At 32.8% G+C, this 16,828-nt stretch overlaps 1 protein-coding gene across 1 annotated transcript; it reads right to left on the bottom strand.

The window, feature by feature from the left end:
- Window positions 1–14,456: 14,456 nt before the first annotated feature.
- Window positions 14,457–16,476, bottom strand: LOC144556972 (transmembrane protein 161AB protein). Its single transcript, XM_078305484.1, has 2 exons — window positions 15,477–16,476; window positions 14,457–14,975 (listed from the first exon to the last, which is right to left on the bottom strand). Exons 1-2 carry the CDS (start codon window positions 16,352–16,354, stop codon window positions 14,666–14,668), a joined length of 1,188 nt encoding a protein of 395 aa, XP_078161610.1. The 5' UTR covers window positions 16,355–16,476; the 3' UTR covers window positions 14,457–14,665.
- Between the last annotated feature and the right edge of the window lie 352 nt (window positions 16,477–16,828).

Below are 16,828 nucleotides of genomic sequence, written 5' to 3'. Positions count from 1 at the left end.
TATATATAGAAGGAGATAAACTTAAAAAAAAACTAATTTTTGTTCATAATGGATATATAATTACAAGAATCTTTTTTATCCGCAAAGATAAATTTACTTAACAACGTCAGTACTCTTGTGCATACTTCAGTCGGTAATAATTACACCCTCAAAAATAACAATTTTTGTGGTTTACCCTCAACAATAGTTATTTTTTATCTAGATAAAATAGATTCTTGTAAGCATCAATTACAAACCGATTTTCATCCTATTTATAGTTACTTTCTTCACCTCTTAGCTGTCTACCAAGTAATGTTAACTCTCAACTACTTGATTTCAAAACACACTTGGTTACATTCAATGGATTAAAAAAACATAACAATCACCATAGAGAGAGGGGGGGGGGTGATATTAGCTAGTGTGAACTTAAGGGCTTGTACTTAAAAAGGGACAATTTTGAGTATATCCATCAGAAACCTAGATTTTATGTATTTCCACTTCTAAAATTCATAATGTCATATTTACCCTTCTAAATCTTACAAACTCACAAATATATCAAATTATTGCCTTACCTATTAAAAGTCACTTTAAATTTATAAATTAATTTCTCATTTTACCTTTTATTAAAAAATTAAACGAAATATGTAGTATGTGTAAAATAAATGTCTAGTATTCTAATTAGTCAGCTTCTGAGAGCAAATAATGTATTTATCTATCTGTGATACAATCACAATAGCATATAGGCATACACTTGTGTAAACGTCAATAGTAGAAAAATAAATCATTTATCATCACAAACCGGCCAATTAGAAGAATGAACATTTTTGTATAGTCTACATAATTTTTTTTTAATAAAGAGTAAAATGGAAACTTTAAAAATTTAAATCGAGTTTTAATAGAAAAGACAATAAATTGGGTAAATGTAAGTTTTTAAAAATTTAGAAGGATAAATATGATATTATGAATTTTAGGAAGAAAAGAAGTATGTAATTTCGAGATTTTTGAGGGATATACATGAAATCCTCCCAAAATTTAAAAACTAAACAAAATCCGGATGTAGTTTATTAATGACAAGCACGTTATATCTCTTGAAATGAATTTTTGGATACAATTCATTCTGATTTAAAAAGAAAAAAAAATACAAAACATGAAATTCATATATAATAAGAGGGATCCACTTGCAACATCTTACAACAATTCAATTTTGCAATTTTTAAAGTTCAAACAGTTGATCCAAACTATTCAACGTGATATCTATATTAAAATGTGCTTGGAGATCAAATTTTATATTTATTTTTTACTATTTATTAAGTATTTTACAAAACCATTTTTTTCAGTGGTTCAGAATTGTCTAAAAACAACCGTTTTTGTAAAATACTTAATAAATAGTAAAAAAAATTCAAAAAAATATATAATTTGATCCCCAAGTACATTTTAATATAGATATCGTGTTGAATGGTTTGGATTGACTGTTTGAACTTTAAAAATCACAAAATTAAATTATTGTAAGATGTAACTTTCAAATGTTGTAAGTGGATCTCTCCTCATATAATAATCCCGCATAAAATTAGCGGATTACACCTGCATTCCAGATTCAAATACAATCCGGAATTCCCGTAATATATAGCCCATTAATTTAAAAATTCAATCTAATTTTCCATTAGTAAACTCTTTAACTAATTTAAGATGATATTGGCACAGAGGCCACTTGGTAGTTGGTACTTGCTGGTAATGCAAAGATGTGCTCCCTACTCTCCAACACTTGTAATTAATGCACTTTCACACTAGGCATAAAAAGGAATGCAAACTCAACCCGTTTACCCGTTTAGGTATCCATGCCTAGCCCGAGCATATGGAGAGTAATGAATTATTTCCAGAGCATGCCAATATTGGATTATAAAGTATGTATTATATATTTTTTTTTAAGTTAGTGACTTTATATATATTATATTTTAAACAACATGTATGTTTTATATTACAAACAATATGATTCGATTATTGAACCTCTTATTAACAATTAATATATATTTAATTATTTAACACTATATATATAGCCTGGCCTCTAACTAAAGTTCATTATAAGAAGGTGCAAAAAGCTTTGGCTTTGGGGAAAAAAGTATTATATATTCTTTATTAAATTCCTAATAAGGTGGCAGCATTATTTGATATTTGGGTTACAATGTTAATTAGGTCTTCATGATATAATGATCATTTAGAGGCTAAATGGGTTAGTGAGATCTCATGTAAAGTAATCCGACCCGTTAATACATCCCGTCTCTGTCAAGCCAACTCAGCTCCTTGTCTCTCTTTTCCCCCACTAAAGGAAAAGCCGAGAACCAACAAAAACAAGAGATTTGCAATCTTAGAAAATATATGTTTAACTAATCAACCCCTCCATTGGCTAAATTTATCATTAATTTTCTTTGATGATAGTTACAACTTTGGCTAATAATGCTTAAACCTTTTTCCTTGTTGGCTTTTGTTAACTAGCAAGCAAAGTGTTGGTCAAATTGCTCTCTATAGTGCCAGAAGTAAATTAACAAAAAGAATAAGATTAGCTATTAATTAGGTGTGCCTTTAGTGTGTGTGCACATTTTTAATAGGCAGTGGGTGGGTAGGAAGCAGAACTCATTTTGAAGAAAGAAAATAATAATTCGTTTTATGGACTGGTAAATGCTGACACCATGTTACTCGTAAAAAAATAAATTTTATTTTATTTTATTTTATGGTTGGCGGTGAAGCGCCGCCAACAGATACATTGATAAAAAAAAAGTATTTGCACAGACCTAAAGCGCCTTGACCATTACAAAAAGTAAAAAAAAAAAAATGATTTTGTATCCGTTCATAGTGTTGTCTTGTGTTAGTGCGAATAATAATTTTTCATAAAACTTATTGATTAGAGATAGTTAAAAGTATTTATCTAAATTTTGTAGTGCATATATTTGATTTATTGAAAACTACCGTTCACACTAAAAAAAAAATTAGATTTTTCGTTCTTTAAATTACTTAGTTTTTGTGAAGAGATTCAAGATTTCAATTAACTAAAATTGAATACGTCCAATTTAAATGATATATATTTCTTAAGATTTTATAAAAAATAGATGTGTTAGTTTCCTAAAAAAATTAGATGTGTTAGAATTTGTTGTATATAAATTTATATTTTAATGCAATTGTTAATCCACTATGGCATAAAAATCTTTACACATAATATTCTCTCTAGAGTACCAAAACTATTGTACTTTGGCCACAAAAGCTCTAGCATCAGATGAAGACATTTTAGATAGGAGATATTAATAGGTGTATATTGTAAGAGATAATTAACAATACACAGTTGAGATTTTTAGTTGGAAATGTTTAGAGAAACACTATAATCAAACTTATAAATGAGGAGGATTCAAATATCTTCATTATTTTTTGTGCATTCATACCTTCACTTTTTTTTAATTCTATAATAACAAAAAATTTAAAACTCATATGTCAAAAATGAAACCATTATCTGTGATCAATTTTGTTTTCTATATATACATGCATATAAATTAATCACCACTTTTCAAATTTTTTAAACGAATTATTGTTCAGGAATAATCTACGTGAGCGTGCTTCTGCAAGTTCTTGACATCAATTAAAACAATGTTGAAATCAGTATTGTAAAAAATGTTCGTTTAGGTCGATTAATCGGCCGATTAGTCGTTGGCGGTGCCTAAACCGTCATAAATTTTCCCGAATAATCGGCTGATTATTTTTAGTCATGGCCGATTATTCCCGATTATTCCCAATTTATTTTCGGTGCCTAAACGGAGATTTCGGTTATTTACAACACTAGTTGAAATATCAAATCACACAATAAATATACTTTTACAAGTTCTTCATATCAATTAAAACAATGTAGAAATATCAAATTACACGTCAATAATATTATAACTTTCTCTAACAGTATTAGAGTGGATATGAACAAATTGCAACTAATTAAGAATAGCAACAATCAGTAGTGCCTTATTATGTCACTGACAATTACTGATTTGTCCAGTAACTATACCTATCTCAATGCCCACTAGATAAACATTTTAATATCTGATCATCTCGCTAGCTTTTCCAAAGTGCGGTGCTAAAATTATGAACCTAATTAATTTAGAGGAGGGTTCAAATGCCTCCATGTTTTTGTGCCTCCATCTCTCCATCATTTTCAAAGTTCAAACAGTCGATCCGAACCGCTCAATCTAACCTCCATACTAAAATATGTTTGGAGACCAAATTTTATATTTTTAGGAATTTTTTTACTATTTTTTTAGATAGGTACAAAATCAGTAAATCTGAACCATCTAAAAATAGTATTTTTGTACCTATCTAAAAAAATAGTAAAAAAATTCCTAAAAATATAAAATTTGGTCTCCAAACATATTTTAGTATGGAGGTTAGGTTGAGCGGTTCGGATCAACTGTTTGAACTTTGAAAATAATGGAGAGAGATGAAGGCACAAAAACACGGAGGCATTTGAACCCTCCTCATTAATTTAAACTTAAGTAGTGCGTATTAGATCAAAAGCAGGTGGGTGGGTGGGAAGCAAGTAGGTTTTGAGGCTGTGTAACGGGGAGTAATTGGAAATCCGGATCCTTTGGTATTCATTTTTATGTAAACATCATACAGCAAGTAGGGGTTGTCACACAGTCATAAGATTCGCGAATTAAATCCGAATAATTCGATTTTTTAGTGATGTCGAACTGAACGCCGAATTATTTGGTTGATCGAACTTTGACCGAATTAAACCCGAATAATTCGTGAATTTTTCCCGAATTATTCGCGAATTTTTCTATAATTTCTCCATAGCATTTTTTGTTTTGTTTTTGCTTTATTGTAGGACTTAGATCTCTGATTTGGATAATTCTGAATCATTTCCAAATTATACCCGAATCACGAATTTTTGACTTTGCCGAACTGAACCCGAATAATTCATTTGTCACTATGACACTAACAGATATCAGTAACTCGCCACATTGTACGGGAGTCTGGTGACCGCCACAGAGAATTTAGATTGTTAGCTGGGCTTGTGCACAGCAGCGCAAAAAATGGTCCCAATAGGGAGATAACAATTAATGGAGCATGTTTGAATTGCGGAGGTAGCTAATTCACTGTTTCTCAAATTTAAAAAAAAAAAAAGTTGATATTTATGTTTTGGGATCATCTGAAAAGATGCTAGGTCAGAATTTCTATCCTATCAGTACCTAGTTTTTTGGAATTATTTGGGATGGTACTAGATCCTAATCAAAATAATTCTGACTTAAACATGTTTAAAATGAATTATTTTGAATTTTTGATGCGTCTATTTTTTTTTTAGGGCCCCCTTCAATTTCATACTTGTCTATGAAGATCAACTGTTTGAATTCACTATCTCAAACCAATTTAATCAACATTATAAGAATTCTGGATCTTATCAAATTATTTTCAAAATCCGAACTTATTACTGTGTCCAGCCGAATCCTCAAGAGGGGGTTACCTATGGTACATGACAGTATTTTATACATTTGTAGAAAACCATTTAACAGTTGATTTGTTTCTTATGAATCAATAAACATTTAGTTCTTATCAGTATTGTAAATAACGGTATGCTGTCGTCGGAAGAACAGGGCATAACCAAGCGATTAATCGAAAATAACCAAGAATAATCGGCCATAATCAGCCAATTAGTCAAAAAAATTATGACGATTTAGTCACTGCCAGCTATTAAATACTAAACGGACGTTTTTTACAACACTAGTTCTTACAGTTGACGATTGACAAGTCACACAATTTGACGTGTCTAGAAACATTGTATCCAAATTTGGATCAATAAACATTTCGTTCATACACCCCTCATCGATGAATGATGAATCAGCCGAAATTTTTAAATATACCATGTTTCAAAAAAAGATAAATCCAAACACCATTTTTTTGAAAAATTTCGAATTTTGACACGGCCGCATCCCGAGGAAGCGGTCACCTTATTTCGGGCCGCATCCCGAGGGAGCGGCCACCATGTTTTCAGTTCAAAGTCACATGAGAAAAAAGCAAAAAAAATAAAATAAAATAAAATAAAAATGGGCCGCTGCCCCTAGATGCGTCCCGCAGAAAAGTGGCCGCATCTGGGCGATGCGGTCATGTCAAAATTAGAAAATTTTCAAAACCGGGGTGTTTGGGTTTATTTTTTTTTAGATGATGGTATATTTAAAAATTTCGGGAATCAGGCGTGCAAGGTAAAATTACTAAAAAAAAATCCTCATTTTATTTGTCACATTTATGTTGGTGGTGGGGGCTTTGAGTGGGGTTGGCCATTAATGATTAAAATTTAGAATAAGGTAATATAAATTTCGGCCGTGGCCAACTTCTTTTTGACCATATTTAGTCCTTTTGACTATGTTTTTATGTCATTAAAAAAAAAAAAAAAAAAACGGAGCCACGTAAACTATTTGCTATGCTTACCCGGGTTTTGGACCCCCATAACTCCCAAATCTTCCTGTTATTTTTTAAATCGGTTAAAAATGTCGAAATTGTTTTAGTTACCATCTTAATATTTCAAAATTCTGAACTTATTAGTTACTATCTTCATGTTATTTAGATTGAATGGACAAAAAATGTCGAAATTGTTTTAGTTACCATCTTAATATTTCAAAATTCTGAATTTATTATCGATTTCTGAGAAATTCAAATGTTACCAATCACGCAGCTCTAGCTTGTGTATAATCAAGAAGTCATTCATGCGCATCCCGAAAATACACATAAACTGGTTATGCACACCTCATAGATGCACTACCTATTTCTAAGTTTTATTTTATTTTGATTAATTATTTATCTTATTATTCTGGTATTAGCAACTCGTACTAACAACAAAAATGTTTTCAACCGATAACATAAAACAAAATATTGTGAAACAAGAGCTAAATTAAGTGCAAACGTTATAAAAAAACATTACACTAAACAAAACAACATATATATTATTTCAATTTATAAAAAAAGGCTTATGCGCGCCTCTAAGCTGTACATGACCAAGGAGTCATGCGCATGACCTAGGTCATCTGCAACTTCAGCCTTCAGGGTGTGTATGATTTAAGCGGAAATAAATATGCTTTGATTCTAAAGAGATCGCATGACTCTGTTATTTCAAATTCATCTATTTATCTGTTTAGAGATTCGTGTATTAAAAATAAGTATTGTTGAAATTTGTGCATTCTAAAAAGTGAAAGGTTAGATTTAAAATCACAGGATTCTGCGATCCCTTAAGAATCACAACAGATTTATTTCCGATTCAAGCCGGAGTGGGTGGTAAATTTTGAATTTTTCGAAATTGATGGTAGGATCAGAATTTTGAAATATTAAGATGGTAACTAAACAAATTTCGGCCAAAAATGACAACAAAAATAAACTTTGTAATTTGTTCAACAATGAAGTTCATTAAAATTGTTGGAAACTTGTGCCAAAATATGTATAAAGCAATTTCATAGAACTGCGAGTTAATTAAATGACTTAATAATATATTGCATAATTTTACACCGTGAACTGACAAACTAGGATGCCTTATTTAATACCAAAATGTGTTAAATTAAAGTTTAGGTCAGTTCATAATTAAATTTGATTTTTGGACCATGTTTCTTTTGCCAAACAAATAAAGAATTCAGTGTACAAAATAAAATGTCATAATTTTTTAAGTGGTGTCTAGTATGACTCTGAATCCTCTGCCCCCTCAGTCACTGCGCGTGAGGCCAGTCACTGTTAAAGGGAGCCGATTACTGTTAATTTTTGAACTGGAGGCCCACATCGGACCCACACACAGTGACTCTGGGGGCAGAGGATTCGGTTCCGTCTAGTATATATTTGGATGAAATAACAAATAGAGTTAATTTTAAGTTTTGAGAATAGTAGCTAATTCAGCTTTTGGTTTGATTAGTATAATAGTGAACTAACTTATATAAGACAAGCAAAGAATAGTGGATTAGTGCTATTCTTGTTCCATCCAAACATCGAAAAAGAATAGTGTTATTCTCGGATTAGTGCTATTTTCGGGTTAGTGCTATTCTTGATCCATCCAAACGCATAGTTTATCATGTATTTTTTTTTAACTGTGTCTAATAATTAGTTTCTTATGACAAATATATTATTACCTATAAATACTTAATTAACTACTGGATTTTGACACTAAACTAATTATTTTAAACATATAAATATATAAAATAAAATAATGTGACTGTGTAATTGTTTGTTTTTAACATTAAACGACTTGCATTTAACCAAAAATATTGTTCTTTAAATATTTAGGTAGTTTCTTTTACATTTATTAGTTCCCTTTAAAATCTATATATTTACAATTCTAGAACCTTCTTTTAGGAGACATCTTTTTTTTAGTTTTAATTGTTTAAGTGTTGAAAAAAAAACTATATGAATATTAAAATAAGTTAACTGTTTATAACAATAATATTTTTTTTTGTTTAAAATAACTAATTGGTTGTAATTTCAATGAATATATATTATAGGCAAAGGCTTCTATGGACATAAGGACCTATTTGTAAAATGAACATATTTTTATTTTCATAGTTCAAACAGTCGATCCGAACCGTTCATCTTGTTCTCCATATTAATATGTGCTCGGAGACCAAATTTTACATTTTTCTGAATTTGTTTACTATTTATTAAGATGGGTACAAAATTCAATGGTCTGAATTTGATATTTTTTGTACCCATCTTAATAAATAGTAAAACAATTCAGAAAAATGTAAAATTTGGTTTCCAAGCACATATTAATATGGAGAACAAGATGAACGGTTCGGATCGACTGTTTGAACTTTGAAAATAAAAACATGTTCATTTTACAAATAAGTCCTTATGTCCATAGAAGCATCACTCTATATTATATATATATTGAAAGTAATAAATTTACCATAAACAATAACTAATTAAATATTATAGATATAACATATTTCTTAAAGAAAATATAACTACAGAGTACATTCGGGATGGACCCTTTAGCACAGCAATCATTTAGATTTTAGAGCAAAAACAAAAAAAAAATCATAATATTTCCTCCACTGACAAGTGACAAATATAATGCACGTGGTTGTGCATTACAGGCTTTACAGCACTAGTACCGCTCAATTAAAGAAAAATCGTTCTAAAGTACAAATTTAAAACAAGTCATTTGAAAAAGGTTCAAGTACCATTTGTAGGTGCCTCCAAAATTGCTAGAATCACTCTTTTTTCTTCTTTTTGTTCTCAAGTAGCTAAGGCCTGAGGCATCAGAAGTCTGAAGTTAAGTGTGTGGCGGGTCACTTGCGTGTGGATCTGCAAGTAGATTATTGCTTATAATTTTAGTTCGTACACTTCTGTGTCATAGAAGTGATTGATAACAGAAGGTTAATTATGTTACTAAAGTTTTTTTTTATATATATAATTAGTGATTGTGCTCAAGTTATTCAATATTTTTTTTAATATCTACGAGAAATATTTTAGTTGAATTTTGAATCTGAAGAGTATTGTTTTTTGTCACTGTATCAAAAAGTGGTTCATAATTATGCTATATATTGTAGTTAAAGTTGAAGAAGGCTTAGGTTTTATTATGAAGCTCCTAATTATTTGTATTTTAGTGTGAGGATGCCCAAAGAGAGAATAAAAAAAAAATGAAATCTGCATAATTTTTTTTTTTTTTTAAAACTTGGTAGTAGCTACCAAGGTTCGTGAGAGAGAATCGAACTCTCGACCTTTGGGTATAACAACTCTAGGACATTTTCTTAGCCAATTGTACTACCTCCCCTTTCTCGAAATCTGCATAAAATATAATAACAGATAAAAAAATCCTCATAGTTGAAGTTATTTTCAATATAACCTTCATCTATTAAAAAAAAAATTGGCAAACAGAAGAATTATACTCATGATGTAATTATGGCCGCACAATAAGGATAAATGTTTCCAAGTATTTCCGACTTAATTATCAGATAAACCCAAAAATTTGAACTAATTAAAAATAATGTGACCTTGCTAACAATTAGCCAACAGTATAAAAAGAATGAGATAGTATCTGGAAGGATAAAAAGTGACTATTCATGAGAGTATACTGACAGAATGTGTTTTCTCTATTAACGACGGTAGCATCCACGAGGGTACACCGATAGTATCTCTCGCGGATACTGTCTCATGATATAATCTGAGCAATCTTTCCAAACATTTTTAATCAATCTATTACAATTTTATGTATCTATTAGTAAACTATAGTAGTCCTCCACGCCATCATGTCATAAATTTGTAATTTTGTATTCATAATAAAATTTCCAAATTTCAAACAACAAAAAATATTGGAACTGTACATTTTATTCATTCTGAAGTCACAAAATTATGCATATATTTGAACAAGATTAACATGCATGCGTTTTTCTCACAACATAAACCGTAGTAAATGATGCAGACAAATCATTAAAAAATTTAATTTTCAATAACTAATATAGAAAATAAAGAGTGAGGCTATGGTACTTTGCAATGTGCATGTAAGTTCTTACTTCTAGATCTTTGTTTTTAAAGGTCAAATAATTAATCCGAACTGTTCAACATTTTTTTTCATACAAAAATGTACTTGGAAACCGAATTTTATATTATATAAAAAATATTTTTTACTATTTTTAGATCGGTGAGAAAACACCTTATCTAAAGATTTTCTATCAATTTAAAAAAATAACAAAAAAAAATGTAAAATTTAATTGTAAGTACATTTTTATATGAACATCTTATTGAATTCGAATTGACTATTTAAAATTTTAAAATAGAGATATAAATTTATAACGCAGACAAAATATCGCTCCCTCACTCAAGAATAAATTCCAAGTATAATGCGGACAAAAAAAATATATATATTTGATCTCCACACCAAATGTCCGTGATTTGTGGAAATGGATTTCTCCATTTTACTTTGAACTGGAGGTATGATGAGGCATGAGGAACCGGAAGATTAGGACTTCTTTGTTGCTTCCATTGTCACCTGCTCCCCAAACAAATAAGAAATAACTTTTGTTTTGCAAGAAGATCATGCTACCATTAATTAGAGAATCTAATCCTACCCCTCTAACCACTAGTTATTCCAGGTTTATCTATTTTTAAATTGGTAATCATTAATCATTAATTGATCAATTCTGAGTTATAAAGGACTGCAAACACAGCACAAGACATAAGGAAACGATAATAAACCACCATAACTGTACCCAAGTAAAAATTTCTAGAATGCTAGCTTAAAAGGGGTATCTTCAATGGTTAATTGAGAAGAAAAGACAAAGATGGCTAAAAAGTACATAAAATAAGTAAGGCTACGATGCTCTGCATAGCGCACAGTGGTCCATATTATGGATCTATATCTTCATTTTCAAAGTTTTTTTTTTTGAGAGAATAACCCGTAGGTATGATTTATTGAATTGAAATTCCTACATTACATTTCCTAAAGTTCATTGCAGTAAAACAGAATTCATAAAATTACCTAGCTTACATTACTTATTATTACATCAGTTTTCTTAAGAGTACACTCTAAAAAACCCATTCAAGAGGTGTCTCTCTATTTGTAACTGATCTACCAAGTCAATTGCACTGCTGTTCGTTGTTGCTGTTCTGATTGCATTCGCCAGTTGATGTGGTTGTACTAGCGCTTCTCTCTTTGTATGGTGTATCTGTGTGATATGATTCACATTTCTCCAGATGTCAATGCATAGTGACACGGTTTCTCTTGCTCTCCATGATGGTAATTCTTCTACCTCCTGTGTTTGGATCGCTTGAACCAAATTCTTACAATCCGAGAATATCAAGGTCAATGCAGTAGCAGTTGAATGCTGTTCTTGTACCATCTGCAGTGCCTTGAGTAAAGCATGAGCCTCTGCATGGAAGGGGTCATTTGTATCTAGCCTATAACAAAATGCATTGCTAAGTGCTCCTATTTCATCAAAACAAATTACCCCTAATCCAGTTCTTTTTGAGGTGTCCCATGATGCATCTACCATCATTGTTTTTGCGCCCCTTGGTATCTGTACCGGTGTTGATACTGGTACGAGACTCCTAGTTGCCTGATGTGGTATTGTTCATTTTCAAAGTTCAAACAGTGGATTCAAACCGCTCAATATAATCTCCATATGAAAATATACTTGGAGTCCAAATTTTATATTTTTCAGAATTTTTCTATAGTTTTTTTAGATAGGTTGAAAATCACTACTTCTGGATGGCCCAGAATCTTTAGATCAAGTGATTTTATACCTATCTAAAAGAATAGTAAAAAGTTTCTAAAAAATATAAAATTTGGCATCCAGGTACATTGTAGAGATCATGTTGAGCGGTTCAAATCGACTATTTGAATTTTGAGAATGAAGATACGGATCAATATGCGCTATGCATAGTACCGTAGCATCACTCAAAGAAAATCCATCAAATCTATGTCCAAATTAAAAACAATAATAAAAGAAAAAAAATACTAGTTCAAAATTTTAAACAGGTATGTTAATAGAAAATTTATAAACTACTTGCAAAATTAACATGCAATTAGCAATGAGATTTGGTGGAATACTCGATTTACAAAAAAATTCAAAAATAACATGGAACATTATGCGTCATGGTCGATATTTTCATAAAAGTGTTTTACTCTAAAAGCAACCAACTGCATGTTCAACTATTTTCTAATTAAAATTATGTTAACAAGTACTAAAATGCTTCACATTACGACAATATAAATTTCTGATTTTTTTTATTTAGGAAATTATTTCAAGTTCAAAATAAATAGAGTTTGAACACTGATTATAAAAACCAGAGTTAGAAGTAACAAGGGGACACAATTTGGGAGTTATGGAGCAATACTCGCTTAATCATGGTTTGGAGTCAAGTACCACTGGCACTGGTCTTCTTTTCAATAATAAATTGTTTAATATATAACTAGCAAGACTCTTGTTTCTTAACCAAAATTTGATGGCATGTTCCTCTAATTACCTGCCACGTGGATGTCTTTTTATTTTTTTTCTACTCTCAACCACCAGCATGCACAACTTAGTTTTGTATAAAGATTCCGTGTATCAAATATATTCGAATTTATTGTTTCATGCAATACATGAAATATAACCCAAAACTTATGTGGTTAATTTAAATTGGATCATAACAGGCCCTTCAAAATTAATCCAATGATGGGCCACTATGGATATCAACACACTTGGAGGTGAACTACTGGGCTATGAGCCTATGAGCCCATGTTGGTATTTAGTTTGATAACTCTCCATGTATGTTGATATCAATTGAGAAACAAAATCTCTATCTTTCTCTCTTAAAAAAAATAAAATAACGCAGGTATGAGCCCAAATCTCAATTGATACGGATCTGCAACGAATCATATATTAGGCTAAGGCCCAATATAGGTAGGGGGGAGATGGAAAGGAAGGTGGCCATTTTCATAAACTGAACAGAAAGGATCAACATAGTAACTTGGAGGTTGAAAAGGCAAAATCAGTGGTCTGATAAATACATCACTAGATCATATAGAGGCAATCAGGAAATAGATATATAAGCCGTTTGATTGTCAAGAGAAGAAGTAAGATTGTGAACGCCACTTGCAAGTTGCAACCTTTCGGAACTGCATCGACTTATGACGAGTTGGCAAAGGCCACAAGTCGAGTCTGTCCCTTCGCTTCTTCACCCAATTTAGATAGCTGTTGAGGCACGAGGCACTGCAATAGAGCTCCGACAAGGTGTGTTCCTTCTCCTCAGCCTCCTCAGTACTCGTGCTACTGCTTTTTTGTTCAAGTTTATTTGATTTCTGTGTGTTCTAATCCGCAACCCTAATTCTAGAATTTCAATGGCAATATCAGTAAATTGAATGAAAATTAATGTTTGTTAAAAATATTGATACAAATAATTCATCCCATCCTTTTCTCCTTTCCATCATGTAATGTCACCTCCAAATCATTTCTATTTGAAATCTTTTATTTGAAAATGAGTTGAAGAGTGAGTCTATGGTACTATGCATATCACGGGTTGTTACCGTGCTACGGCTCTATATTCGAGTTTTCAAATTCTAACGGTCGATCCGAACCGTTCATCTTGTTCTCCATATTAATATGCGTTTGGAGACCAAATTTTACATTTTTTGAAATTTTTTTACTATTTTTTTAGATATTTAGAAAATCACTTGATCTGAAAATTCTGGACCATCCAAAAACAGTGATTTTTAATAAATCTAAAAAAATAGTAAAAAAAATTCAAAAAATGTAAAATTTGGTCTCCAAACACATATTAATATGGAGAACAAGATGAACGGTTCGGATCGACCATTAGGATTTGAAAACTCAAATATAGAGCCGTAGCACGGTGCCAAATCGTAATATGCATAGTACCATAGACTCACTCATGAGTTGAATCATTAAAAGATTTTGTAAGTACCGGCCTAGTATTACTATCTCAATGCACAAGTAAACAGCATTCAACAGAAAGCCACATTGAGGGAAGAAGTACAATTTAGGAAAAATCCTCAGCTTTAAAGAAAGTGAACTAGCAGATATTGCAAACGATATAACATTGACTAAGAATAACAACTCAAAATTGATACAAAACTTGTAACAACTATATTCATGGCCTCATGAATAAAAAAAATCTAATAAATTAATCCTACAGCCCAATAAGATTAAAAACAAAAAAAAAAGTACCAAAATCTAAGGACAAAAAATCAGGAAATAACCAACAACCTGAAACGATAACAAGCAAGAATTGCCATGGTTACAACCGACCAAGCAAACATAACCCACCAAGCTGTGAACAAAGCCATCTCCTTTAAAATATCAGACAAATCTATAGAACTTTGAAATACACCCTCAAACAAGTTACCTCTCAGCTGAGACAGGCCAAGAAGCAAAAGAACCAAAACTGGTGGTGCTAAAAATTGTGTGGCAGCTGTACAGAGGTGGTGGTTGTGTAGAAACATCTTCGCACGTGCATAATCCAAATCAGTGATCCGGGTAACATGCAATTGCTGATACCTGCCAATATCTCCAACTTTAATCCCCTAGTCAATATGCCAGTTGCCAGATCCCAAACCAGCAGATTCTAGTTATACCGGCCAGGAATACTATCTTGAGACTATGAATTGGCTACTCTGGCCTTTATTAATTCTTAATTGAACATCAAAGATAAAGTTCCCATCAATTGCACAAGGCATCAATGTTAGATTAAGTAAAATGCTGGTTTATTACAGTTATCGTTTCTGAAGCTGTACCAGATGGCTCCACAGATATAGTTGGTACAGTAATCATCTAATGGTGGCAGAGACTAGTTCAGCAATGATATAAACCAGCTGGTACCAAATGAGTAATGACTACAGATTGTTTTCCACAATTCAAGCTTAATACAATATTATAGGTGCCCTTTAAACTTCCTTCTATCACTTAGGTCAATAAAGGCTCAACTGGAACCAAGATAGAAACTGAAGGCAATTAGAAGTATCATACAAACCAATATGACAGTGAACTATTAAACATTACCAGCAGGTGACCGCCTCATTGATATACATCTGAACCATAGCTCTTAGGGAAAGAATCTGCAACAGAGCCCCAGCTGCCAGAACAGGCACCTGCAAAACCTCAGCCCCATTGACAAAAAACGGGGGGAGAAGTGACTTAAAAAAAAGTACTGGGGAAGCAAGAGATATCAGAGCTGTACTATACAACAGCACAAGCCCAATCCATGAACAGGAGAGCACCGGCAAGTCAAACCTTAACTGGTCGGTACCAAGCCAGAAGCTGCGTGCAAATCGTGCAGCCGGGATGAACATGAGGGATGATATCAAGCCAGTAACTGCTGAAGCAATGCCTGGAGGAGGGTTTATAGAGAGAAATTGAATGAGAATGAGAGAGATAGCTGGGGAAACAACAAATGAGAGTAGAGAGAAGAACTTCTCAGATCGGCGAGAGGCCGATTTTTCAAGGGAGAGACGAATGAGGGTTACCAGTAGAAAGCTGACTGAAATGGAGATGAATAGAAAAGGGAAGAAAGCGAGGGAAGAAGAATTGAAGTAATGGAGAAGGAGGGAAGGTAAGGAGAGGGAGAAGGAGAGGAGGAGAGAGATGTGGAAAGAGGGGAAGTGGTGGCGGGAGGAGAGAGAGGAGTGGTCGAGGCGGAGGCGGTAGAGCTGAGCAGCGGTTGTGTCGAAGGGGGTGGTGGCGGGGGCGCGCTTGGAGGGTTTGGAGTTGGAGGGACGGAGGACTGCGCGAGGGGCGGAGGAGGGAGCGGAGTCGGGGTAGATGTAGGTACAGAGGGAGTAGAGAGAGAAGGAGGGGAGGTGGAGGAGGTGCGAGAGAAGGAGACAGGGAAAAGAGGTGATGAGGTGGAGGAAGAGAGGCGAGATCGCCGGAATGTGCATGGTCGGATAGAGGAGGGGAGTGTGAGATTGGATCCGATCGGGTTAGTTCGGTTGGGTTTGGTTGGGTGGGAAGTTGGAGCGTTATGTCCAGGGAAGGAATGGAAGGCTTGTCCGGATTCTCTCCAACTGTCCAGAAGCGATCGTACAGAGTACAGACATGTGTTTCTCTCTGTTGCCTATCGTACGGTCCCAGTCAAGTGTAATGAGTAATGACTAATGAGTAATGACTGCTATATAAATCAGGCAGCTCTAATTCGACCGTCCGATTAAAATCGAGCAGACGAGGATTGTTTGGATTTTTCTTTTTTGGTGACGAAGGGAAGGTCGAACGCAAGATTGATCCATCACTATCATCTATGGGCCTCACAACTGTTCGCTTTGAATTTACTCAACCTTTTAATGGATTTGATCATTTGATAGAAGGAAAAATATGTGTTAATTAGACGTTGGATTTGAAATTCATACGGCCAGATA

This window comes from Carex rostrata, chromosome 7 (assembly GCF_964058835.1).
Source record: "Carex rostrata chromosome 7, lpCarRost1.2, whole genome shotgun sequence".
Lineage (NCBI taxonomy): Eukaryota > Viridiplantae > Streptophyta > Magnoliopsida > Poales > Cyperaceae > Carex > Carex rostrata.
The sequence above is the reverse complement of the archived record's forward strand: the minus strand, read 5'-3'. Positions and strand labels throughout refer to the sequence as shown.